Source organism: Ascidia mentula, chromosome 3 (genome assembly GCF_947561715.1).
Source record: "Ascidia mentula chromosome 3, kaAscMent1.1, whole genome shotgun sequence".
NCBI lineage: Eukaryota > Metazoa > Chordata > Ascidiacea > Phlebobranchia > Ascidiidae > Ascidia > Ascidia mentula.
The window spans coordinates 8,151,274-8,177,610 of record NC_138568.1 but is presented as its reverse complement, the minus strand read 5'-3'; the positions used below and the strand labels follow the sequence as shown (position 1 = coordinate 8,177,610).

The following is a 26,337-nucleotide window of genomic DNA, read 5'->3' as shown; positions in this document are numbered from 1 at the left end:
CTAAAGTTACGGAATTTTTATTACAACCGGCGTTTCGTCTACCATCCGGCGAGATTTCTTCAGCGTTATGTGGTCTTACTTGACCGTTATTGCATTTAACTATGACGAAAAGTCAAGACAAATAATGGGTCTAGTACGGAATCGTACGAACCTATGCTCCAGATATCACTCCAGAGTAAAAGTTTGGTGATCACTGTTCAATTTCAATATCTAACATTTGATACATTTCAACCACGCGAGGTTATTATTATACCATGCGGGTTTGCTACACCACACCCACTGCCCACCCCGAACTCCACTGGCGCGGATGTCTTTTCTATACCAAACGTTACATCACATTTCATACAACACGGCATGTAGGCCTAACATATTTTTTGATATTAAACTAACCTTGATATAAACATTTTCAAATATTTTTGTACGTTACCACACCTTTACGCTTCAACCATGTGGTAGATGGCAACCACGTGCTCCAAAACTCGAATAGTTTGCTCAAAACGTTTTCACTTATCTTACCGGCGTGTGACCCTCCACATACCACGTGGTTCCATGACTCAACCCGTGCTGAGTATCCCGTTGTGGCCTACAGCACTTGTTTTTTGTCAAAGCCTTCAGCTTTCGCCAAAGTTCAAATGGCGCGAATACAGGAAAGTGACATTCTCCCAGCCGGCTTCCTTGGGGGAATGAATCAGAAAAAGGCGCTCAGTTGTTTCTTGGCATGCCAATACCTTAAGTAAGACAAAAACCTGATTGAATGTTTACGCGACTAAACGGAGGAATGCGGGAAGGTGACGAAAAACGGTTCACACTAAGGCCTCAACTTGTCCTGGTGGATCCCGTTTGGTGTAGGCTGAATAGTTTTTGCGCTGTTACAAAAAATCTGCTTCCGCGCCTCCCACTGAGATACGTGGTGTTACGTAGGCTTTTGTTTGCCAAGCAACAAGACTATATGTTGCAAGCAAGTTTTGATTGATAATGCAAGAATATGTTTGGAAAATCGTACTTTATCCCCGTCCAAGAACTCGCGTTGAGAAGTTTCAGCAAACACCCCTGACAACTCTTTACAGACCCGGGTTCAGAACAACTTCTACATTTTTTGCGACTGTTCCCTACATTACCAGTAACTGGTAGCCTAATTTTTTGATAACCAACTCTTCATAGCTACCCAGTAGCCTGCTGTGGCGTTGCACCGATCTTATAATTACCAAGCAAATCCTGTTTCTCATGTGAACCGTTAGGTGCTAGTTTAATATATAGTGTAAATTGTTTCCGCTGCTCTGGTGTGCTTACGTTGCAGTTTGGTGATTCATTCACTTATCGTCGATGACATCACATCGTAAATCTCTTTTTGAGAACGGTGGGTTATTGAGCAGCCCAAGGTGACTTTCATATCTCAGCGCCGCACTTCTTTAAACGTTTTAGGTCCTCAAAATGTTGTCTGCTGGCGTTTTACAAAGGGCAACATCTGAGGACATGTTATTGATTTCGAATAAGGAGCACATGACGTATGGTAGACCTATTTTTACCAACAAAACGTCGTCCCGATATCACGAAACGAGTTTCAACCATTTTCTAAAACTGTGCAAAACTTTTTTTACAAGGATTCGAATGATGTAATAGGCTACATTTCAACAAAAACAAAACAGTATCTGTTTTACATCCCGCTATTATTTTGTCTGTGGTTCGCAAAACCAATCGGTTGTTTGATTGAATAAACTTTTGGAAACTAAACATGTTTAATCCCACCTTTAGTAATGATTGCCAGTGGAAAGCCGTTTCCAATTTTTTGACAAAAACAAGACCTTCGAATTCTTTCTAAACATGCAAACTTCGTTTACGTTTGGCGCAAGGTGGCGTTATAGAGCAAATCGAGATAATCTTTCGAAGGCGGGTTTACATTTTTACTACGGGATACGCGAATAAAATGTTTGCCACAATATTCGAAATTAACAAATCTAATGTAAGAAAAAAAATTGCTTCCCCCAATTTTTTGATCCTTGAACCAAACAACATGAAAAATTTCAGTGGTCTCAGACCAGGTTGACCACCGAACTACGGCCATATGATATGAATGTCAATAAATAATTTCAGCAATAAATCGCAATTAACTGAAAACATACTTTTGATTCACTCGGGGCTGCAAAGTCACGGTGACGTCATAATCGATACGTCAGCCAAAATCCCTTTGAAAGGGCCTTCGTGGTCGAGCGATCCCATCTTGCCAAGACAAGAATGCAAGAAGTCTATTCCATTTAATTACTTGGCCTCCGGTGCTTTGTTGTGTGGGGTAGTCACTGCACATGCACAAACAAGTGGATGTTGCTGGAAAATCAAAAGACCGGAGGTTGTGCGGCTGCTCCAACCAACTGTGATCAATCACCCGAGCCCGCAATCTGCCTTGTCGACTCCAGACAATCAAGATCAAAGCGAAGTACTTTCAACGATTTAGATTGCTCCAATAACCAGTCTAGTACGTAATGGTCGGGAGAATGCACGACCAGCTCGTAAAGGCTTTCGATCGAAACTTCCAAGGTTTACTGGCAATCAATCGGGTTTCTAAGATGGCATGGTGTTGGTATAGTTAGGTTTGCAAAGACAGAGAATTTTTTTTCTGCTGCTCCGATTATATTTTAACCACAACTATCATGTGTCCTTCAATAGTAAATTAAGCATTTTTTGTGCTAGAACACCTCTGTTGTATTGTAAGCCAAAACATTGTGACTGTAAACGACAAACGACAAAAACAATATTGCTTGTTTTAAACCGCTGTGATAACGACAAATAGTAAACCTGCCAGCACCTGACCTCGCGTTGGCCCGCGCCATCTTTGTTATTCTCGGTATGTGTGACGTCATAACGCGTTGGGCGACCCCATGTTTACTTTGCCTGCGCGAACCTCCCGGCGCCTGGAAGAAAGGGATTGAGCGGCGAGAGCACCCAGCCTTCTGTCTTCGTTTTGCAAGAGTTGGTAGTGGCGATGGAGCGCGGCTTGATAGCAGCATGTGGTCTAGCGTGCGTAGAGTAGGGGTGAAGTCGGTACGTTGAACAACAGTGGGAGTTTGACAGATAGGTTCCGTTGTAAACAATCTATGTTTTTTTTGCGAAAAATTGGTAATTTTTCCGCTTTGTTGGAATAGCACAAACTGTGGATTGTTACTTTATTCGTTTTGACGGTTTGGAGTTTTATACGTTCGCCCGGGAGCTTGAAAGATGTAAGGGTTTTTGCAGTTAGGATTGTGCGTTTGCCTGGTCGTATAGTTTTGTACTATTAAAGTAGCAAATAACAAAAGGCACATAACAAAGGTAAATTCGTGAATCTAACACAAAAACTACGTGTAGTTCCAGGGTCAATAAACGTTAGTGCAAACACAAGCGCCAATATAGCCACAAAAACGATTGAATGAGACGATTTTCTCACACTTAACGAAACTGTTGTGGTCACTTTAGGCGGGGGCACTCGTAATACAGAGGAGCCACTTGAGACTTGCAGCTGAGGCAATGGTGGAAATCGGCTAATCTTTGATTGCTTGTTTGCAAAAGTTTTGGAACACGAATGCAAATTGTTAAAGAATAAGGTTATTTTAAAATAAATCTATTAGTAAGTCATCTGAATTTGTTGATGAACTCAGTGAGCCATATCGGAAGAAATTGTCGTTTGTTTTGGACATTCTTTGGTGTCAGGTTTTTGGTGCGTGATGCAGTAAACTGGTTTAGACGGCGCCTTTGGCATTTAACTTCAATTCACTCTAGTATGTTCGGAAAGTCCAACAAATTGGTGGCGCCTATAGCTTTGCTGGGAGTATTTTGGTTTTATTTATTTAAGGGAAATTACGAAAGACATGGTTATGGCAAGCACAGCTCGGTGAATTAAATTTATCTTCGAGAGAGATTGGACTCACCACCAAGTAAACACGATTCCTTCGTGCAGCGCCTTCTGAACTTGTCCGACCCTGCAAGTGTCATTGACAACCAGAAAACTTGACATGGACAACTAACGCTTTTCTGTAATTTTCGGTTCTAAAACGGAACATTTCCGAAGCCAAAGGCAGTACGTAAGATCTAAGACAAAAATAGGCACAGGAATTCTGAGGGACACAACTTTGTAACCTAAACAGATTTTTGGCGATAAAATATATTAGAAATGGAGTTGGAGTGGAGAAAGGGTTTCTGGGAAGCTTTAGTCAACGCCTCATCGTTTCGTGCCCAATTTACCAGGGCCTACGCGCGAAGTAAGCTAGTGGGCAAACAACTGTACGTCCAGCCCTGTAGTGGTTTGTTATCGTGTGCGTGTATGCCCATTTTTGCCGCGCGTGTGTACACAAGCACAACACTGCGTGCTGTGGCCTCCCGTCGAAATGCTTTATACGACAAGACTTGGAACCTTTGCCATCAGATAAACTCGCGGTGGTGTGGTTGAGTTATGGAAAATATATGTTGAGTTCCATTTCTTGACCACATTTTATCATTTTTAACGATTGACCGCGCACTTTTAGGTCATAAATGTTTGCGAAACAAATTGTTTACGTAAGGTGTAAAATTTTTGAGAATTACCACGGATGCAATAAAAAGTTGTTATTTGAATTGATAAAGGTTTATGGTGAAGGGGTGTTTGTATTAATATTTTATAAATCTCTTTCGCATAACTCGAATAATATTTCGATTCCCCAATTTTTTGTATTGTAATATTAATAAAGTGGAACGAAGGAAGTATTTTGCGATATTACATGTGGTAACTGTTGTGTTTTATTTTAAAAGGAATTTATGAAAAAGTATTTTCTGACTTTAAAAGTAGGAACGGGGCATATGACCTTTCTCTTCTGCGTGCATTGGGCCTTAAACTTTGCACACACAACCCTAAGATTTATGACAGGACCTCGCGGCTTAGCGCTAAACGCGGCGTCCGCTCTCAAAGTTAATTGGCGCCTGTTAATAACGCGCTCGAAATCGTTTTGGCTTTGGGGCAATAGTCAATTGGTGGACTTACGGAAAACGGCACTCTGCCTGGGCGATTAACCGTCCACCGTCCTTCGTGTTTCAACGCATTGCTCTGCATTTATCTGCTTGCCTGCTGATTCAGCTGCTTGCGTGGTGAACTCGGCCGGGTTTACCACCTGCTATGCAACATGTACAGACCCGCTGTAATGCAAGAGGATAGACCGAGGTCACTGTCAGTGCCCCAACTTGTCTAAGGATTGCTGCTGTTTGCTCTGTTGGATTTACAGTATGAGGATGTTGATTCGAGGTAATGGTATTATGGTTGCGGGTCACACGTGGGTCAAAAATTGACAAAATACGCAACAATTTATGTCACTGTTGCACTCTTACTGGTGTTTAGTGGATTTGTCATAATCGTTTGCGTCTGGTCGGAAGATATAGGGTTGTCGTCGCTTTTTTTGTTGTGATGCACGCGGTAACAGCGAAAAACACGAGCATGTCGCCAGTGCCCAGTGCCATTCATTTCGCCTTCGAGAGCAGTGCCGCTTTTTTTCTGCGCGACCCGCTCCAGCACGCTCATTATCTTTTGCCTTCGAGCGAAATGGAGCATGACCACGGCGCCAGAGACGCAGAAACGCGGCGGAAAATCGAAGTGATCCCGGTAATGCACCGGGCTACACCGACAAGTGGTTGTTTAGACAGGCTGGATCGACAGGCCACGAAATGTTGTTGTTTCAGTTTGATGCAGGACAGTTCCGAAGTTGAGAGCCAGGGGCAAGCGGCGTGGCAAGTGTTACAGGCCAGGCATGCGGCTTAGAGGTTTTCTCGACCACATGATGAATCACTACTATAACGATAGCTATGAGATGTTATTTCGCGTGGAGAAAGGATAATGACCAAAGTTTACCTTAAAATATAACTGCCAATTATGGCCCTTAGTTGGCTTTCGGGTGTTATCGTGAAGGGAAGAGTTTTAAATTTTATTCCGAGTTAGCCATTCACAGACAGGAAGCCATTTTTTAGCAGGTACCTTAAAGTGAGTCTGCCAAGTTTCCTGTTGCGTCTAAATGTACGTTTATGCTGTTGTTTCATAAGTAAAGATACTTAGTTATGAGAAGTCCCCATGCCTATCTTAGTAGTGTTTGTGTTCATTCATTTATCCGTTGTCTATCGCAGTGTTGCTGTATTTATTTTTGTCTTTTAGAATTGCCCTCGACTGGCGCTGACGGTCGTCGAAAACCTGTTTATTATATTGTGTGTAAGGTGCCGGACGCGAACGACTTTATTGAGACCTGTCGACCCGGAATGCGATCCATTATCGTTTGCTGTGTTTAGAGACACACGCCGCCGCTCTGCTAGAAGAGTTTCGACAGGCAATATTCATGGCATCTCTGTGATAACCTGTGTAGCGATACGCAACTACCATCATCATCATTTTCTTTTCAACCATTCACGTAATTAAGCCTGGGTATTGGCATCACGCGGAGAGCGTCAAAAGTATGCGAAATAGAGACGATGACGTCAAATCCGGATATACGAAGTGGATAAAGTATGACGTGGACGTGGTATACGGGTTCAACGGTTCCACCGCAGTTTGTTCCAGTGCCCGGGTAGGCTGTACTCAATGGATTTACTGCCAAACTAAAAGGTGTTTGAATGGATGTAGCAGAACTTTAAACCGCCGAGAGCGTACAAGGACTTCTTCGTCGGGACCCGGTCGTTTGATGTACCGACTACTTTTAACGGTTTACTTCCTACATCTGTGCAATCTCGCCGCTGGGGACTACTATTCAGGTAAACGCGTTTGCTGCTACCGTGTGATACGTAAACAAAACTCCCCGGAGTGTCGGGATGGTGTCAAGTCGCTACAAGTTTCCCTTATGTACCGCAACATCACACACACATAAATCTGCACCGAACGATCTGTTCCAAATCATAAGTGTACTACGCCAACTTTATCCGGTTTCGTTGTAGTTCAACTTTCTAAAAGTCTATTTTATGTTAAACTTGGGACAGCACGTGTATGACAGTGTCGCAGTTTGACTACAGCAATGGACATCATAAAAAATCCAATTTCGTTCGAATTGGGCGAAGATTCGGTTTAACTAATTGGGGATTACGTACGTTTGCTGTAATTCCAATATACGTTGAAATCATTGCAATCATAATATTTCTTTTTTGTTTAATGTCAACCAGGATCCATAACAAAATGTGGGACCTTAACATAATTGTGACTGGCGCCCAAAAGAGGTCAACTTTCCAGTGACAGACCTAATCTTTGTCTGGCAGTTTTTGAGCAAGATCAGGCGTTTGTAAACAGTTGGCGCTCACACGACAATTCGAGACCGCCTCGCTTTGTTGTCAACATTCAATAATTTACCCAATGCTTTACCGATTAAAGAACTACTCGCACTCAAGCCCCCTTTTATTTATTAATCCGTCTCCAGGCAACTTCTTATGTGGCTTTATGTCAAGTGGCATAAATTGTCTGCCGTGAGATTAGGGGCGGCGTATTGATGTGGTAACTGTTACATGTTCTCTTAGCTTCGTGGTCGTAAAAAAAAATTCATGAATTATAGTTTCCAATACTAAAACCCTCCACAATATAAATGTGTCAAAAGCATAGCTTAATATTGGGTCGAGGGAAACGCTGGTAACAGCAAAGGACGCGCTATGCTTGAAGTTGGCACACTTGTTGCCTTCCCTTTAGAAGCAGAAACAAGGAAAACATGTTTTTGTCAGTACACGATAAGTCTTAAATGCGTAGAGCGTGGAGTTGTATCAAGAGTAATTAGGTAAATAACAGTTACCCTCTTGTGTTTTTGGTATTGTTATTTTTTGTCCTCGATTTAAATTTATCTCCACAAAATCAATATCAGAATATTCATTTATATAAAGTCGAGATACATGTCAATCACAGAGTGTACCCTCGACGTTGGCAACAATTACCTCAACTAATATAAATATCCTGATTTCCCATTAAAACTCAATATCAGGCCTAACATTTGGAAACGGCTTTCCCACGGGGAATCTCACGATTTCATCCATCACTCTAGCCCCGGATATCGCTGACGAGCATTGTGGCGTTGCAATTGACCGACGCCGTGCGAAAACAAGCGTAACGCGATTCCAATGAGGAAATAACTTCGCCGTCAGCCAAGCGGTGCGGGATTTCAAAAAATCGATGCTGCGAGTCGATTTCGTTACCAGATCGACCAGTTACGTCACACCTGTTCGAGGAAGTTAATTGCGTATTGGCATTGAACTGTCTTCCTTGTGAGAGAGTTCGACAGCGAGGCACCTTTCAGTGGTTCTGGTATTGATTTCTGCGTACATGAGGTCGTTCCAGATAATGCAGAATTGCCAAAAGTGTCATTTCGTTTTGAAGTTGTTGGATAAATTTCAAAAGCTTTATTGGATTTTTGTGTTATACTCTGACATCTCATTAAACTCAAACTTGTTCGTCAACGATTGTAATACTAATTTTACCCTCGAGTCGAACGCTTCGAAAAAAATTGAAAATTTTAGACTGCAGTGACAATGGTAATATCCTGCTCTTGGTAATTTTAACCAAGTAAGCCAGAACTTAAGACTGAATTGGCAAACGCGGCGTCCGCTTTTTACACACCAACAGGAAACGTTCTCCTTGTACATTTAGTTTGTACAACGTACACGATGTGGAACATTGTATACAAACTTACACAATGCAACAGAAATCGTTAGCATAATTACGTCAGCGGGCTTGATGGCGAACGCAAACACCATCAGTCCATTTCTCAAACCCATCTTGACGGGTGGGACCTCGGGGTTAACGTAGCGGCAAAGATCGTCAACAGCCAGTGCGCCTGGACCAACAACCGACCAACGGCGTCTGCTGTTCAATTCAACCAATCTAACGGACCGTTGCGACCTAGGGCTTGGCCGGTTCCGTGCCATGGAGGGCATTCTTGTTCTCCGGGTTTACAGAAAAGTGCACTTTTGCTAACCATCGCGGCCGTTTGGATATTTGCCTTGCATCGCCTTTCCGGGCCTTTGGCAGTGGGCTGGGGATTAGTGATGGATGGCAGGGTTATTAGATTCAACAGCGCTGCTGAAGGATTTAGCCTGTCTCGTGGCTGTTTCCAAGGGATTAGAATGGCTTCAAAGGGTAATAAACGCCACTCGTGCAGCTAGACCAGCTGTGAAGCTTTGTTGACATTTTTATTTTATTTTGGAAGTGAATTACTATCATTTTTGTAAGTGTATGTATCTTCCTCTATGGTACGACCCCAAGCGCATGTGTTGCTCATACACTCCCCGTTCAGCAAACAGACTATCCGCTCTCGGAGATCATATATCTTTATAAAACTACCGACGTAAATTAAATTAAGGTGTTTCGCGGGTCTACCTTCGCTTGCCCGTTTCCTCGCAAGTGTTTTCCTCCCAAACAAGTTGGGCAAACCCCATCTGACATCCACAAGGGTAAGGTGACCAACTCTAAACCAGAAATATTTCACCATGCCAATCACGAAATTCGTACTGTGTGGGGTGTTTGCGTGCAAAGCGATAAACCCCCCTCCAGAGCCGGGAGATTCCACGGGCGCTTATACCTGCACACATCATATCTTCCGCCTATTATTGCATTAGCATTGATCTCTGGGCCTCCGCGACGGCCCGTCGGGTTTTCCATTTGTTTCATCGATTTTGTAACTGGACCTTTTAGCAAACGAACACGCATGTCTGCTCAACGTGGCTTTGACCGTCAACGCACGAAATGTCAGTTGTCTTTGAAAAAGCCTCTCGTGCCTAATTATAGCGGTTGTTTATTCGAAAAACTGACTGCTTTGACGTGTGTCAAAGTCGACGCACCTAGGAAGTTTGGGCCACCAGCGTTGCATGGTGAAATATTACCAACTAAAGAGTGCAGGGGGGGCTTACCACTCAAACCTCTGTCAAACTGTTCTGTAGGTACTGGCTTAGTGATTTTGTTTCATATACAATATATTCATCTATGATATACAGTCAAATTAACTTTAGGTGTTTTGCTTGATAGTTGGCACATTGCCAACCTTGCAAATAACTAAATGTTGAACAATCCTCAGCATGTATTGTAAAATGTAAACCCCACAAAAACACCAAAAATTTAATAATCTTTTGTTTTAAATTGCCAACATTTTGTGTTTGCAAATAAATGTCACTTCAGGGAGACAAAATCTCATTGAAAATTGCCACCATGCGCTTGAAGGACAATTAAAATGCGCGGCATGGCCCTGCGGGAAAGGCTGTCTCCCGTTCCTTTGTACCCGCAGCTTTCCGTCAAACACATTGTTTCGTGGACAAACACATTCGCGCGATTTACAGCTGCCGCCCCGCCCCGCAGGACGTCCATAGGATCTCCATTGAGCACGCTTTGCGTCCAATAATGGCCGACAATTACCGACACAATGTATTTGATTGCAGGTTACATGGCGTCGATTATCACGAACCACACGGCGAGCGCATGCGAGGGGCAGGTCCTCTTCATCAGGTGTCCCATGATGTCCACCATCGACATTCAAGTAAGTTAAGCTTGCAAACTCAGCGCCCCATCACAAATATCCTGGAATTATGAACTTTAAGATATACACACTATTCTTTTTAAAGTATTTTATATATGGGGACTAAACTTATATTAGTTGTGTTCATGTTCAGGATGCGGCAAAAAATACTCTAAATGCTCGATTCAAATCAATGCAAATTTAAACCTGCGGCTTTAACTTCGGTTTTGTGTATTGTTGTTTGTCTAATCAGCACTTCTTTTTTGTCAAAATCTGGGCTTACATATTACTGCAACCCAAAAGAGGTTCCCTTTTTGAGCAGCACGGGATACAATTTCCTGCGGTAAGATGCTTCTCAGCTGTGGTTCACTGGCTGTTTAGTCAGGCACCACTTGGCCTTTGTCCGTCAAATAAACGCCACGCCATTATATGCCTTTTCCACCACTCTGCGATTTCTCAAAGCCCTCGCAGCAATGGTTAATGTAAAAGCCCTCGAGCAGGTCAAAAATGTCGTAGTTTTTTAGACGCCATTTCTTGACAGATATGCGTCATAACGCCTATTTTTTAAGCAAACAACAGAAAAAATGTTACAGTGAGCAACATATACAATTGCATCTTAAACAAACAAAAACAATATATTCTTGCCCCTTAACCTCTCTGTATTACTACTGTCCAGTATTTCACAATTCAAAAATAATCATACATATTTTTATTATTTCTATCTCCGTGCATTTGTTTATTATCCGTGAATCTACGGGGCAATTGATTACCTTCCAAAGCGAAAGTATTTGCACATGTTTGGCGCAGTCGTTAATCTTTTTCGGATTTGGCAAATATTTCTAACTCTGTGACTTTAACCATATGATGCTTCTTCTTTGAAAAGAAGGATCAACGAGTAGGTTTACTGTTTGGCTTGGATTGTTTGGCCACAGGATCCAGTTGTCAATAATCCCACTGTTAAAAGTCAACGATGGAAGCAATTGTTGTATTTGACACTCAATAGAAATCCGTCGCCAGCGTGAGAAACAAGACCGGGTTAATCCTTGAATAGCATTGAAACTCCATGTATAAATTTTTTCACATTCAAAGTAGGAAAAGGCGATTTTTTGTGTTAGTGGGTCTCTCTTTACTTGCAAGTAGGTCACCGAGCAATGTTTGGTCGCTTATGTTTACGTTCAAATTTTCCTACCACTTTAACGCACTGCAGTGACACTGTAACTTTCTGAACCCCAAACTCCAGCTCTTCGTATTGTGACTCCAGCAGACAAAACTCGATAATCTATGGCGGCAAGAGTTTTTGGTCGATAAGGTCAATTCATTGTCGTTACACCGTGCGACACAGCACCGATCTCTAACCCAAAGACAAGCAAAGCATATCAAATCTCAGCAGTCAAATGCTCTCTGAAGTTTTTTAAGTTAGATCTGAAATTTAAATCACATACTTCAATGGGCATAATTTTAAACTGGGCATCATTGAACAATAAGCAAGGTGTGTTTGAATTTAGAATATTGGGGGTTGGTTTCTGTTTTTGAACCCGAAATGCAAAAGCTTTCATGCAAGCCTGGATATAAATAAGCAATTAAAACCATTTGCTTTATTGCATGCTGTAAAATACGGTTTTATGTGGACTTTTATCAATGCAAATTGGTGTCAAGCTAACGGTATTTTGATTCGTGCAAATCCATTCAAGCGCTTGGTGGCAGATTTTTGGCAGTGTTTTTGTTTACCATCGATCGAAAAACGATTTAGAAACCTCCTAATTCATTTAGCGAAGTTGCCATGCAAACAATTCCAGCGGTGCCTCAAAGGGTTTCTAGGACCAGTAGAAAAACATCTTTTATTTTCCTTCCCTCTGATAAGCTTGTTTGCAACGTACGAAGCTATTCGGATAACTTGTTATGCGTGTGCTGTATGTAAACAAACCTCATTTGGTAAACCGCTTGTTGATATGCCGCTGACCCACTTTGTAGATGTTTAGAATCCAGCTATAGGGTTTCCTGGGGGCGTTATAATCGACAGGAACGCCCCCTTTCGTTCGGTCAAGGGGCGAGAACTGACGACAGAGCCCAAAATAACCCTCGCCCAGGTGCCCTGGCTCAAAGGGCGCTTTTATCCACGCAGTTTGTTAAGGCGGAAAACAATGCGAGACAAATAAATAGCTGAAATATTCATGCCCGCACGTATGGTTGGGAACAAGAGAATTGAACTGTATCGTTTCTCTGAACCACCGATATTTACCAAATAGAAAAGTTCACGATTTCAACGTTTTTGTAAAGCTGTTGATGCTTCAGTAAATTGAAAACCCACGTTTCTCATTTCAGAACCTTTGGCAAAAGCTTTGCCGCCGAAAATGTAATATGAACCCAGTTAGTAGAGAACAGTTTCGTTATAAAAACAACTTAGGTATAGTTAGCCTATATATACTGGGGACATCGTTTTGGAAAGATTTACATTTTTCCCTATATACGGTGTGTTGTTTTGCAATGCAGGAAAATATCCGGTAAACATTATATAAAGATTGCCTTTAAATATTCAGTTGGTAATTTAGTTGTCACAAAAAGTCGAAGTCGTTTCACCGCGAACTTGTTTCCTGTCAAGTTTGATGGTGTGTAATTTCCCAGTTCCGGTTAACGCGTACCAGTCACACACGCGTAATTCGACGCGATAAAAGGTTCAGGTCTGTAATCACTCTTGCTGCAAAATGTCAAGCTATGAACAGCTTCATTTTGGGTATTTTTGGACACAAACCGCGTTCCATTTCTTCCTACACATATCCAAGTTCCGTTTGTTGTTTGCATCAAACAAACAGTGGTTTGTGGCATAAGGCGCGCGAATGGCAGTCAGAACCATATCTGCCTACGGTTGTTTCAAACATATTGATCATTTACAGGGATTTTTGTTCATTGCCAAGTTCATTTGTTTTGACATTTTCTGATAATTTCTTCATTGCCGCCGTTTATGTCACAATTTATCAAACCTTTTATTATTATCGCACCCGATACTTAAACGTTCGATATTTGTAATAACTTAGCAATATTTTTGCAGAGCGCCATGTTCGGTCGCAAAGTTCCGAGCGTAGAGATATGTCCTGCCAAGACGTCTATATGGGGATCGTTCGCCTACCTCAGAAGCAAGGAAAGCACCAACTGCGAAGCGGTGACGTCATATGCGGTAAGACGTTTTGTTTTTTGCAATGAGATTTCCTCAGGTCAAATGTAGTTTGAGTTGACTACTAAGGCAAATCAAAACGCCTTTATAAAGTAGACATTTTGCTCAGTGTAACTGTGGTGACAATCCAACGTTTGTTTTCATCCCGTACAGCAACGGTTGTTAAACTGTGCGTTGCGACGTACTAGTGCGAATTTTACGTTCCAAGAACCTCGCGTAAAAATTAAAACCAAAAATGAAGGCGAATAACAAGTTAATGCAGCTTGGTGTGACTAAAAATTACAATTGCAAACATAGAAACAATTCGCCTGGATAGATTTAAACTTAGTGCGTCGAATCTTAACAAGTCCATGGAACGTGAAAACTGCCGTACAGCAGAAATAAAATATATTATGTATTGTTTTTGTTTTCATGGTGTTCGTTGTAACGTGCAGCTTTGTGTCAGTAATCGTCTTCACTTTGTTCTACATTTTGTTAATCCAGAATAATATTAGGGGCGTTTAAGAATTCGAAATTATATTTGCAACCAAACAAAAAGGCGATTATTGAAACCCTGAGGACAGATGCACGTGCGAGTGCCGCCTTTTAATTAGGACGGTATTTTCCCATCGCAATTACGTGGTTTATCGATTTAATGACATAATTGCCCTTTGGTCTAATCGCGTTTGCATTGATTTGGGTGCCATGTGAGTAAAATGATACGCGTTATGTCAATTCGAAAGTCTGTAATCGTTATTTTTATTTCTGATATTCCGGGTAATGTTTTTTTCAAACTCGAAAGTAACAGTAAAAAATCTCCTAATTGCGATCAAAAAATGAAGTTTTGTAATACCAATTTTTACAACACACAAGTTAGAAATATTGGTCACTCTCCAACTCTATTGACTATGTAACGACCCCTGCTGTTGACCACCGTATTTAATCCAATAAAGTAAATCACCCAGAGCGCCAATATTCATTAACGAGAGGTCTGCACGACCGCCTTGTCTCCGAATGTGATCGAACGCCAGCGCATTGGATTATTTGTCCGAATGCTTCACGACCTGTGTTGTGATGAAGCATTGTCTTGGGGCTTTTCCTTCTTCATTAGGTCAGTTTTAAGCATTGTGCCCGTTCATTTCAACGCGGCGTGTGTCTGTTGTTTGGCAGTTTGGGAATCGTAACATGCCGTGAGTGCAGATTTACTATGCCACCATAATGCTGGGAAATGGTTGGGCGTTGCTGGTTTTCGGCAATTTTTTGGTGGCATATAACCTTTGCGTCCATCGAAAAAAGATTTAACTCCAGCCTGTAACACAATATTTCGTTGATCGTCACATACTAACTCGACGAAAGCCGCTGGCACGACATGGACTAAGTGTCGCAATAGAGTTTTTCTACCCCTTTTAAGCGCTTGACCTCTTCTCCATCAACGGCATTTTGGGTTCTTACATAAAAATGCTTTCTGAATGCGTGCGGGCGTTAAGTGAGAGGTCCTTGACTGACCCTGGTTTTCAGAAAGTTTTAATTTTTCTGTGAGGCGACGCTGTGTTCATTTTGAGGCCTGAGCGTATTGTAATGGGTTTTTAGTACGGTTCGTTGATGTTTGAAACCCGAACCCGCCAGGCATCGGCTGGGCGCCAACTTTTTATTGAAAATTTTGAAAAATATGACCACACACCGCACAATTCTTCTGGGTTGTTGTAACGTGGATTTGCAAAAACCCTTTTTGCCCATAAAGTGCCACATGCAAACTTGAGACATTACAATAAAGATCAGCTTGCTGGTATTATCAATATTTTTTTTAATACCAACCAAAGTATGCGTGTGAATTATGAGTCTGATCAAATTGAGACATCTCCCACAGTGCATCTTTGTGTTCGTTGGTTGTGTACTTGAGATAAAACAAGTTTCCTGGAAAACGCCGCTTACGTCAGTTATTGCTGCCTTCATCCGTACAGTGGCGCGCAAACACCGCCACATCAAAGCACCCTTTGTACTCAGGTTGTTGATTGTATGAGGTCAGTCCTGGTTCCTAGTGGACTGACCTTAATATTGGTCTGTTATTAATCAACTCTTCATACTGTACACTAAGGCCAATTAAACTTTTTTGCCGATGTGCTTTCTGGGTAACTTTTGTGCCGGGTTGTGTTTGAAAGTCAGTGTAATGAATCAGTGCGTTTGGGGTATTGGCTCACAAAGCAATTCCCGCAACTCTTTGAAGCTGCGCATTTATTTCGAGGCAAGTGTTTATGCGAAACACAAGTAGCCTGTCATGCCCATTGCACAAGCAAGCCGCGTGCATCTGTTGATGCAACAGGAGCACTCAATTGCTCGTGTTATGAAAAGAAATTGGTTTGTATTCCGCCCTGTGCCCTTGACCCGGATGGCTCGCAAATACCTCGGGAGGCATTGCTCACTGTACGACCTAAACCCTATTTCCTATTTGGTTTGATTATTTGAGTTACGCTGGATGCGCCAGTTATCTTATAATTAATCTAAAGGAAATGACATTTACTCAGTAAACTTTGTGTGTACAGGGCTTTCCTGTAAGATCCATTGGAAGCATATGCAAAAGGTCACAATGTTCCCAAGGTTTACAGGCCCATAAATCTAATAACCGTTGTTTACCTCGCTACAAATGGTGGAACAAAAGATAGCGGTGTTAAACCACCAAAACCCATCCCACCTAGACCTTAATCAAAAGGAATTCTCTACAAAGATGCCACTTTGAACCGATTTTTGTCCCTTATGGCACGATTCCAACTATAAGGTGCTTTAAATTTCCAAAGTTTTGTCTGAGTTAATGGCCAATTTAGTTGCCCGGTGTAGGAAGACGAATTTACGCACCGCCCGTAAACATCCCCTCCTGTCGCGTTTTTGCACCTCCGGGTGTGGGGAGGGGGCCACGGGTGAACGGTTTCTCCCCTTCCCGTCACGTGATACGTGCGCAGAAACTGGCGGTGTCGAATTTCTCCGTGACTAATTCACACGAGAACCCTATTCGTTCTGTGACGCATTTTCGGTGTAACCCGGGGCAAATATCTGTAAACCATTTCTCTTATCGTCTCTATGTCATCGGGGCAAAGTAATTCTATCTTGTTTTATTGAGAAAGAAAGCAGTTAAATACTCTAGTTTATTACGAATGCCATTTGCACGTTGCCTGTTGTTTTCAAATACTGAATCTGCGACAATGTAAGGTTTATTCGAGGAAAACACGTCTGCACTAATGTCTAAATGTCCCACTAATGCTAACTTTCCCCATTAACGTGTTACTGCACTATAAGTGTCCATAGTACAAGTAAACAATTTTGACTCTTTTTAGGTGCTCGGTTTTAATTGTGCATTATATTACTCTTTTGTTACAATAAAGTATTTCATGAACCTAAACTCCAATTTCTTCGTCAAACGAACCAACAGCACTGTCCACAAACAGTATTATCAGAATTGTTTTTTGTTTTTCTGTCTCCTGTTTGTGTCCAAGTTGTTGTTATTTGCCCCGGACCATTAAAGTGCTTCCCTAATGGGCATTGACGGCTACAAAAGCGTATCGCCACGTGGTAAGGATTCAATCCATCGAAAATTGCGAACATACGACGTAAAGTTATGACTCACTAACGGCGGAGAAAGTACTCCCGGCGGTGCTTCACTGCTCCACGTGTGTTTGAGGCGTCGAGTTTTTGTGTGACGGTGTTTTGGCATTAAACAGGTCGGTGTGAATCAGAGGATTCGCGGCTGTCAAAACGGCTTATGCGCGATAAGTTGGTTTTGGGTAATTTGCGCGCACATCCGACAGTTCGAAAGTGTGGCATCTTGGTAGGCCTTTTTTTCTAGACTTTAAATCCACAAACAACGCTTTCGAATTAATTTTGGGGTCTGTTTTGTATCAAGCGCACTGACGGTATGTTAGTCTCAATTTTTTTGCTTGTCGTTTTTGATTGTGATTCACGCTTTGCAAACGTTTCTCATTATCTTGCTTGCGTCAAACATTTAATAGTGAAGATGCTCGATGTTAAATTTTGCATTTATCACCACCAAGTGACAAAAAACAGTTTTGCATCAATCCGTTTAACAGGCGGGCTAAAGCGGTTTCCCTTACTCCCGTGTGGCGACAAAATTGGATCGTTTGTGAGGTCGTTTCAGGTTTGTTGAAGCGTGCCGCCCCAAATCTTATTACTGCCATCTGAGAACAGTTCAATTGGGGTCCAACAATTGACGCCGCTTCTTTGATGTTTTTAACGAGGGTTGATGGACTTTTAAAGATTATACCTACGTCACTTTATTGTACCACTTAGGTTTTGGAAATGCAACAAATTTTCAGGCATATTTCGTTGTAAGCTTTGGAATAAAATGAATAAGCCCAACTGTCTCGAATAATACCATACTCTAATGTTTCGGTTACGAGTCTAACCGTTATCATTCATTATGAAATTACAACGTAAGATTTACCGAGACAGTTCAGAATATTCTCCCTATTCTGAAACTAAGTGTCTTGATCGTCCCAACATTTTCCATTGGAATTCGAAAAAAATTGCTGTCGATACGCTCACTTTGATTCCACAAGATTTTCGCCAACACAATAGCGCCTGATTATCTACATATGTCGTTGGTCCCACATCTGGTTCGTGGGAATCTGTTCCAAGCCTTTGCAATATGGAGACAGGTTTCCTGTATTTCCGAAAACATTTTGCCCGCGCGTGATGGAGTAAAATAACCAGCACTGACCAACGGGCGGTGCTGCCATATCCGACTTGTGTTGCAACAAGCGGCAACGCGTTTCAAAAACAAATCCCGTGCAATGTGGTCCTACTTTTGCCTTACCGTACCTTGATAGCGGGTAAATAAGACGGGAGGTCGTACAACCGGGTGCTTTACACCGCGATAACATCTCGTGTAAGCAATTTCTCGCTTCACGAGGGAGTGCTTGTGATGTCATCTATTTTCTCCCATCCGAGATAAATGAAAGGGGGTTACTAATTGTTTTTCTTGCGCAAGAGAATAACCCGTGCAATATAATCTGAAAGGGGGGGTCAACAAGTAAGCTCCTAGTGGTAACAGGTGTATCGTATGGTGGGTCATGTATTGAGATGTTCTAAAGAGTACAGTAAAATTCGTTCTCAAAAAACCACAGCAAAGTTTTTGCGATATTTTTGTATCCTAATTAGTGTTGCTTTTTGCAGAAAACGGCTGCGGACTGCGACGGTCGACGCTACTGTGGGCTTCTGGTGCATTCACGTGTGTTTGGTGACGACCCCTGTCCTGGTACAACCAAGTATTTGACAGTGAACTACAAATGCCAACTGAGTAAGTTTTGGTAGAACCTGTCGTATCGTAAAACATATGCCCATGATGTGACAGTCTTATTTGCACCCAATAAACTGCAGCCACCTTGCCCATAGAAGTTATTAATATCTGGAACTTTGCCCATTGCGAGCGAAGTTGGGGATAGTTTGGGGAAATGATTTGCAATATTTTTTTTAACAAAAGGTTAATCCAGATCTGCGCAAAATCCGGATAAGACTTGATATTTTTACATCTCGTAATTCGGATTTAATGGGATTTTGCTGCTTTAACTTTGCATTCTTACACCAGACCACGCTACTATTGTAACAAATATGACAATAACAGCGCATTCGCCCAATATTTTTTGTTTTAAGCAAACCACAGAGCAGTTGAATAACATTCAGTTTTCTGTATGTTGGTTTGCCACAACGTTCTGCTTTATAATAGTATGTTTTACAGGCGATTCGAAATGTTGTTTATGTTGTAGTGCCGGATGAGTTTAAGGATCGAGGATCGTGCGACGACGAAACCATGGTCGTGCACTGCGCTAAGGTCAACTACGTCATTGCTGTGTACAACGTCACGATGACGTACAAGGAAAGTTGCAGAGCTACTGCGGGTTCCAGTAAGTTCCAATCCCTTGATTTTTACAATTTTCCTTGTGTCTTGACAAGCCAAACCAAGTGCACGTAATAAACCTGGTCAAAGGCCAGAAAGGGTAATTATAATTACACCTGTGCCTTGACCTTAAGATTGACACCACACGGGAGCTGCAGTGAGAAGGCCGCGCCTTGATACACAACAACACACATGTCTTGACACGAATCAAAGTGAAACTTTTACTTGTGAATGCATCAACACACGATCCTAGGTTTTCTTTCCATTGTCGTGCACTGAAAAATTGACATCCTCGCCGTGATATGTAGGCAAACACTAACAGCTCCCACTCCGCAGGACTTTGTACGTCCAATGTACAACACGAAATCGCTACATACTTTCAGACATTGCGTCACCAACCTAACGACTCGTAGGGAACTTGTTGTTGCCTCCAGGAAACTCGCATGTTACACGAGTTAAGGCTCCGCGCCCTGATACTGTGGCTGATAGCTGAAGATACGAGAGCAATTTTGCATGGTATCTGATCAATGCAAATGTATTGCGGCGAGTAGTGTTTTTTCAGAAGGGATTCGCTTGAGCAGTCTTTCACCAAGCGCGTCTTATGGGGTTTGCTAAACTACTATGAAATTCCCAAATTTTTTTATGAAGCGACGCTGGATAAATATCGCTCTTTTGCGACACCAAGTGGTCATCTCCTGTCCATTATATCCCTTTAAATTGAGGAGAAAGTATAGAAATATACTTATGTTGCTTTAAAAAAGTGGACAGTGGATAGTTATGCGACAAAAATCGTTACAAAAACTGTGATTTTTATTCAGTAAGCCAGAGTTCAAGATTAATCTACATTGTTTTTTTCCAGCGCAGTCAAAGTAACTTTTACCACTATCGTTTCGGTGGCCTGTACCTATATTTGGTACCCAACGGAGTGTCGGTGACTGCGAAATCGCCACTAACGGGCTGTGTTCGCCAAACACTGATGAGACAGAATAAGTTGAAACAGTGTGCACTGTATAAACTCCGCCACTAGTTTCGCCAAATCTCCCTTTCCTCATCGCATCGATCAGAAACGCTAGTGCGTAATTGAGCTTCTTCAAGCGATACGCTGTGAACTATTAGCTAAATTGCACTTTAGAGTCGGCAACCAAAACCGGCCAGGTTCCTTTGTACAGTAAACATTTACCCAAAATCCGTAAACAGAATTTTACTTGTCCTGCTTCACAAAAGGCTATGGCAATTTATCTCAATCTGCCAATCGCCGCTGATAAGAGGTAACTAATAGAGACAAAAAACGTGTTTGGACTAAAGGCCAAGGTTGCATTTTTAAACTTGGCAGTACCTGTTGTTAATAGTAGAAATTTACATGAAAAAATATCCACGTTGGCGCTAATTTAATGAACATTTTGTTAGTTTTAACGTCGATTTAAACAGACTTGCCTTCCTTTGATTTTAAACTGTGAGTAAGACCAGAGGTTTACGAACGGGGCGTCGTGACCAGTCGTTTTAACTTGGCAAGAGCGTCGCGAACTTACATCCATAGCGTTCGCTTTTCACAAAAGCTTTGCTAATTTTATTTCCGTTTGACGCATCGTGCTTCGAAGATAGGCATTCACCTGCGGTGATAGAAAGTATGAGTATCGTTGAAGGACACCGGAAAAGAAATGCTAACTTTGTCTCGACATGTTAAAAGGTTTTGCATGGGGGACCACTTAGTAATTCGTCTCTAACATACGTCGATATTTTTATGCGTGCGGTCATAATATTTTTTAAGGATAAATACGTCACCGCTTTATGAAAGTTGGAAACCACTGAACCCGACCAGGCACAAACTCCTGCATTTCTTTTCGTCTTCCTAATAAGTCGAAGGTTCCCACACCCATAAACCGCACAATGGGCTGACAGCCTGTGTGTGGCGCCTTATGATGTGGGGGCGCCTCTAAAACCACCCCGGCGATCCAACAGTTAATGTGGCCGTCAATTCTGTATCCGAGTCCAGACGACTGGATGTAAGTTGGGCGCCTTTGGTAAATGACGCGATTCCGCGGTTGGGATTTCTGCGGTCGTTGCCCGATCATGTCTCCCTGTTACTTTTGAAACAATTAAATTCAGTTCAAAAGGAGTTTGTGTTACGAAGTGGAGCTGGAACAAGCGTGAGAACCAATGTTGCGCAAGTATTGTTTTCGTTTTATTCGGAAAACAATCATGCTCAGTTTCTGCCATATTTTAGGATCAGGTTCTTTTTATTATATTAATTGTCATATAAAAGTCATATTAATTGTTCATTTGGAAAACGATACTGTACAACACATTTAACCACCAAATTTACCTGATATCCTTACATAATACAGTATATACACGGACAGATATTTTGAAACTGTACGTTTGTCATTGGCATATATTTTACCGATGGACGTATTTCGTATATTTTTTCCGCTCTCGCAAATGAAAAAGTGCAACTGCACCCGAAAGCAGTGGCAGTTTATTCAACAGACCGCACAATCGTATTCCCTCACCACGATAATAAATACACAGACAGGCGTGACAGACAGGTTTGCTAAGTTCGCCCACCAAGTGGAACCCACGGTTTATCTAGGCTCAGACAAGTGCTACTTGAATAGAGAACTGATACCGGTTATCAGTGCTTGAGGGCAGGCCTTGATTTGAAGAACACAACAACACGCACCCCTCGCTACGATAAACAAGTTTACTGAGCTCTTGAGTATTGATTAGAATTGGGCGGAAACTCCTTTTATCTTGAAAGGTCGTTTGGGTTGGAGTGTGTATCTCTCCTACAGCAAACAGAACGGAGGGTGGTTTTGAAGTTGTACTAGTAAAGGCGATGCTTTTTTCTCAAAAAACATTTTCTACAGTACAAATACATCTACCTCCATATTCCAAATATTTGACATTTATCCTAAAGAAAAATAACCTTTTTTAAAACTGCTCCGTGTACTTAAATAGCATCTCAAACCTTTGCCCAAATTTGGGCTAAAACCTTCAGTAAAAGTACTTTAAATATTTATACGTGATGTCTTCGATTTCTGTTTACATTTACCCACAAAAGTACATTATCTGATCACAGTGTTTACTAGTGTTGAATTGATGTCATTCCACAGACTGTTCCCTTACGTCGGAATCAGCCTTGGACGAAGTGACGGCTCGTTGCCACAAGAGGCAGCGTTGCACTGTGAAGGTTTCTGAACGGAATTGTTTCAACTTCATTCACTTCGAATATGCGTGCAGTAAGTGCAACAATTGACCAAATATCCACGTTTGCATGGCGACGCTAGGTATTGGTGGGATTAAAGTAAAAAACGGGCCTTTTTTAGGTCAGGTTGCGTTTGTTCTTATACGAATGTCATTTGCTTTTGGCATGGAAAATATAACATTTGGCATCACGGCATTTTCTTGGTTGTTTTTCTTTTGCCCAATGACTCTGAAAGAAGCCTTTAGTATTCTCGCGCATTTTTGCCGATATTTCCCCCCCTTCGTAAAAAACAGTTTCCGAAACAAGGTGCGCACAAAAGCAAACAGAGAAATCGTACCCGAACGTCAATTCTCGTTTTTGAGATATCGTAAATTCTATCCGTTTCGTCATTATCCAAACAAGCAAACACTGCCAGTTTAATAGAATATCGAGCATTGTGCGTTCGCCGATAGCGAGTGTTTATTTGTCCGCGCAAATAACATCCACCAACTATACGCGCGCGAACGTATTTGCTCATGGGTTTCCGATAGCACTTGGGGAGGTAGCTGCCGTATCGTGTTTCTTTCCACACGTTACTGGGAGAATCGTCGATCGCGATTCCGCAAAGTTTCGTGTTCGCCGCCGAATCAAGGGTCTCCTCTCTTAAAGCAATCCTTCTAAACCGACATCGGTAAAAAGGTGTGTTATCGAGGCAAACTGTGCACAAAGTTGAAGCTGATATTTTCGGATCAGATTTTTAGCGTTTAGACAGTCAGGTACTCAGATGACGTTTTGTCCGCGTTTTATCCTAGGTTTTGACACCAGTTTGTCGCTTTATAAAGTATTGATTCTATTGGTTCGCTGGGATATTTATGATTGGTTTGCATATCTGAATTATACGGTGTTAAGGAGAGTTGTTAATTTTGTTATTCCTACACTTTTCTTTTTCCCAGATTGCGAAAATGCCAAAACTTTGCGAAGTATTTGCAGAATGTCTGTGTAGACCTCTGTTGAAGCAATGTTGGCTTTCGAAAAACGAATTGTTTAAGCGTTCCCACACACTTGTCGTGAAAGGTCTTTCCTTTTTGATCTGTGTTCCGATAGTCGTTTGGCGGCAGTTTAATGCCCGGATGATCGCAGAATTGGGACGACTGAACGCCATTAATCGCAGTTCAACCGAGCTGGCCTATCAAACAGGATACAATCTCCGTGCGCTCTCGTTGTGTTGACATTTCGACGATAAATATTTACCTTTTTGTTACAAACCTTCTCGCGATTCTTCAGAGGTCGTTGGAACTGCCGAAATCCTTCCATTGCCTAAACCGCACCTGTTTGGGAGGCGACGGACAATGCACCGTGTTACAATGCTCCACACGAGCTATTGTACTGCGGTGGTTTTCGTTGTTAACCCTCGGAAATGCCACTGTGTACTTGATCCCTGCTGCGCTAAGGTTGGTCATTATCTCTTCGCCCTGGAATGTGAGAAGCCTCGCGAATGAAAAGCTAAATGAAAAACGCTTGTGCAAGCATAGTTTAAGCTTTGGTATAAACGAGTACACCTTTATTTTGTCACCTTCTTTGACCCTTGCCAACTATACATGTGCATGTTAGTGAAGGGATTTTTGTTGTGCTAGCCCAGAATTACATTTTGCAACTTGGGGCTCACAGCCTATAGTTTGTGTAACCCTGTTGTTGCCCATTCAGTTAAAGCAGTGCTTACGATCCTGCTTCAAAGCTGCTTTGTCAAAGTGAGGATAGTTTTAAAAGGTTTTGTCGACCCGAAAATTTTGTGACCTCAAGACACATCATGCAATGTCCTTTCAAACTTGCGACAGCAAGACACCCTTGGTGGCCAACCAAGCGTCGCCGAATATCCTGCACCTTCCTGGGAGAACGTCAAGTGACCTTGCACTGTGCTTGGGAAAACGGGAAAATGAAAAGCAACGCGGTTTCCTTTCCCACAACAAAGATCGAAGGTATAGGATATTCGGTGACGTGGAGTTGGCCACCACGAGCTTCCTGGTTTCTTGAATTCGACAAGTTCTGTGATGTGCCAAGCCGGATTTTAGGTATATTTCATTGAAAGTAGTGAACATTTGCTGAACCCTTGCTCCAAGATGGTACGAGCTTGAAATTCTGGGACCGTTTTTGTCAACAACAAACGTGTTGGGTTCTAAGTCGTTACTGGGAAAAAAACCTTGACGTTTATTCATTTTACTTTCTGTTTGTTGGCCTAGCATTTGCCTCTGAAACCTAAACAGCTTGTCTGAAAGAGTTGGAGCGACCCGTGTGTTTTAAGGTGATGTTCAATCGCGTCTCCGGCCGGAATTAATGTATCAAACACGTGTGTAATTGCGAAACAAGCAACAGCCAACGTGTCTTGTAATGGGCGCGCATTGAGTAAGCGAACAACCCCGCTAAATAACACTGTTCCAAAATTACCTCTTCGAATGCGACACCAGGCAAGTCAGATCTAATCGCAATTTTTGGCGGGTTTATGCCGTCCGCCCCGCTTGGCAGGTGCGCTGTTGTTAGGCCGGATAGAGAATACGGAATCGGCAATAAGGGAAAAAAGCTCGGGCGATCGACGACAAAGCGCTTTCAATCATCGCGGCGTCGCCTTTTATTTCGTTCCGGCTGCGGCCGCTGAGCGAAGCGAGCTACTGGCAAGTTTGAAAACTTTCGAGGTTGCTATAAATCCAGGGTTTAGTATCTTTCTGTTTGTCATATTTGCAGCGAATGTAGAAGAGTTGAGAACAGTAAGTTTGCAAGTAAGACGTAAGGTCAACCTCGTGTTGCTAACTTATGGCACATTCGCCGCATTCCTGCACATTCGTTACTTTCATTATTTTGTTAATGTTTAACAGATCATGAAAATCTATATATCGAGGTCAACGTAACTTTTTTTTCTATAATGCTTGTAAAACAACTTGAAAACCAAACTGCGTGTTGCAAATAGTGATCTGAAATGTGAAAAGCAAAACCCATATCTCACCTATTCGTGGGAAAGATAGGATCAGAAATACTTGGTATGAGTGCGGGCAATTAAGGAAGCACTACGCGATGGCATATGTCGTCAGTACGCCAGGCAGTCAAAGGCACTTGTTTTGGAGTCAGTCACATGTATTGATTGACGTTATTGACCGCGTGGTTGTGGCTGTCCTTTCATGAACCAACACGTTCTTTGGCGGATAAAAGCAACGCCGAATCAACCTTATCAAGTCATGTCGGTTTTACTTATCCGTCACAGCAGGCTTGTGTAAACTTAGATCAAAGAACATTTGATTGTAATGTTACAGTAAATGAGAAAGGCTCTACTTTGTAGTTTTCTGCACTGAAAGCAGGTCTGTGATTGTGACGCAATAGCGAAGTATTGCGGGTTATTGTGACGTAATTTTAACTCCCGCAACCAGTTAATTTTTCGATAATCATTTCGCATTGGCCCAAACGGTTAAAATGCTCATTAGCTAAACAAATTGTAACACAAGAAAGCTCCCGATGGCGTTTCGTGACCTTCTGAGTTGTTGGGTTCGCCTGAATTGGCGTTAAACACCGTTTAAGTCGCCTAATTTGGGTTCCCACGGTTGCAAATTACATGCGAACTGCCTCTGCTTCGAAAACGTGTACTTTTGGATTACCGAGGGCTATTAGC

General features: G+C 42.1%; 1 protein-coding gene across 2 annotated transcripts in view; it reads left to right on the top strand.

The window, feature by feature from the left end:
• The first annotated feature begins 6,143 nt into the window (after positions 1 to 6,143).
• Positions 6,144 to 26,337, top strand: part of LOC145896131 (uncharacterized) — a 36,134-nt gene continuing 15,940 nt past the window's right edge. For both annotated transcript variants that reach the window (XM_082984991.1, XM_082984990.1), the window contains exons 1-6: positions 6,144 to 6,729; positions 10,375 to 10,472; positions 13,498 to 13,623; positions 18,781 to 18,904; positions 19,371 to 19,508; positions 22,615 to 22,740. In XM_082984991.1, coding sequence (XP_082841117.1) covers positions 6,435 to 6,729; positions 10,375 to 10,472; positions 13,498 to 13,623; positions 18,781 to 18,904; positions 19,371 to 19,508; positions 22,615 to 22,740 — 907 coding nt within the window. In that variant the 5' untranslated portion in view covers positions 6,144 to 6,434. The remainder of the gene's footprint in view (positions 6,730 to 10,374; positions 10,473 to 13,497; positions 13,624 to 18,780; positions 18,905 to 19,370; positions 19,509 to 22,614; positions 22,741 to 26,337) is intronic.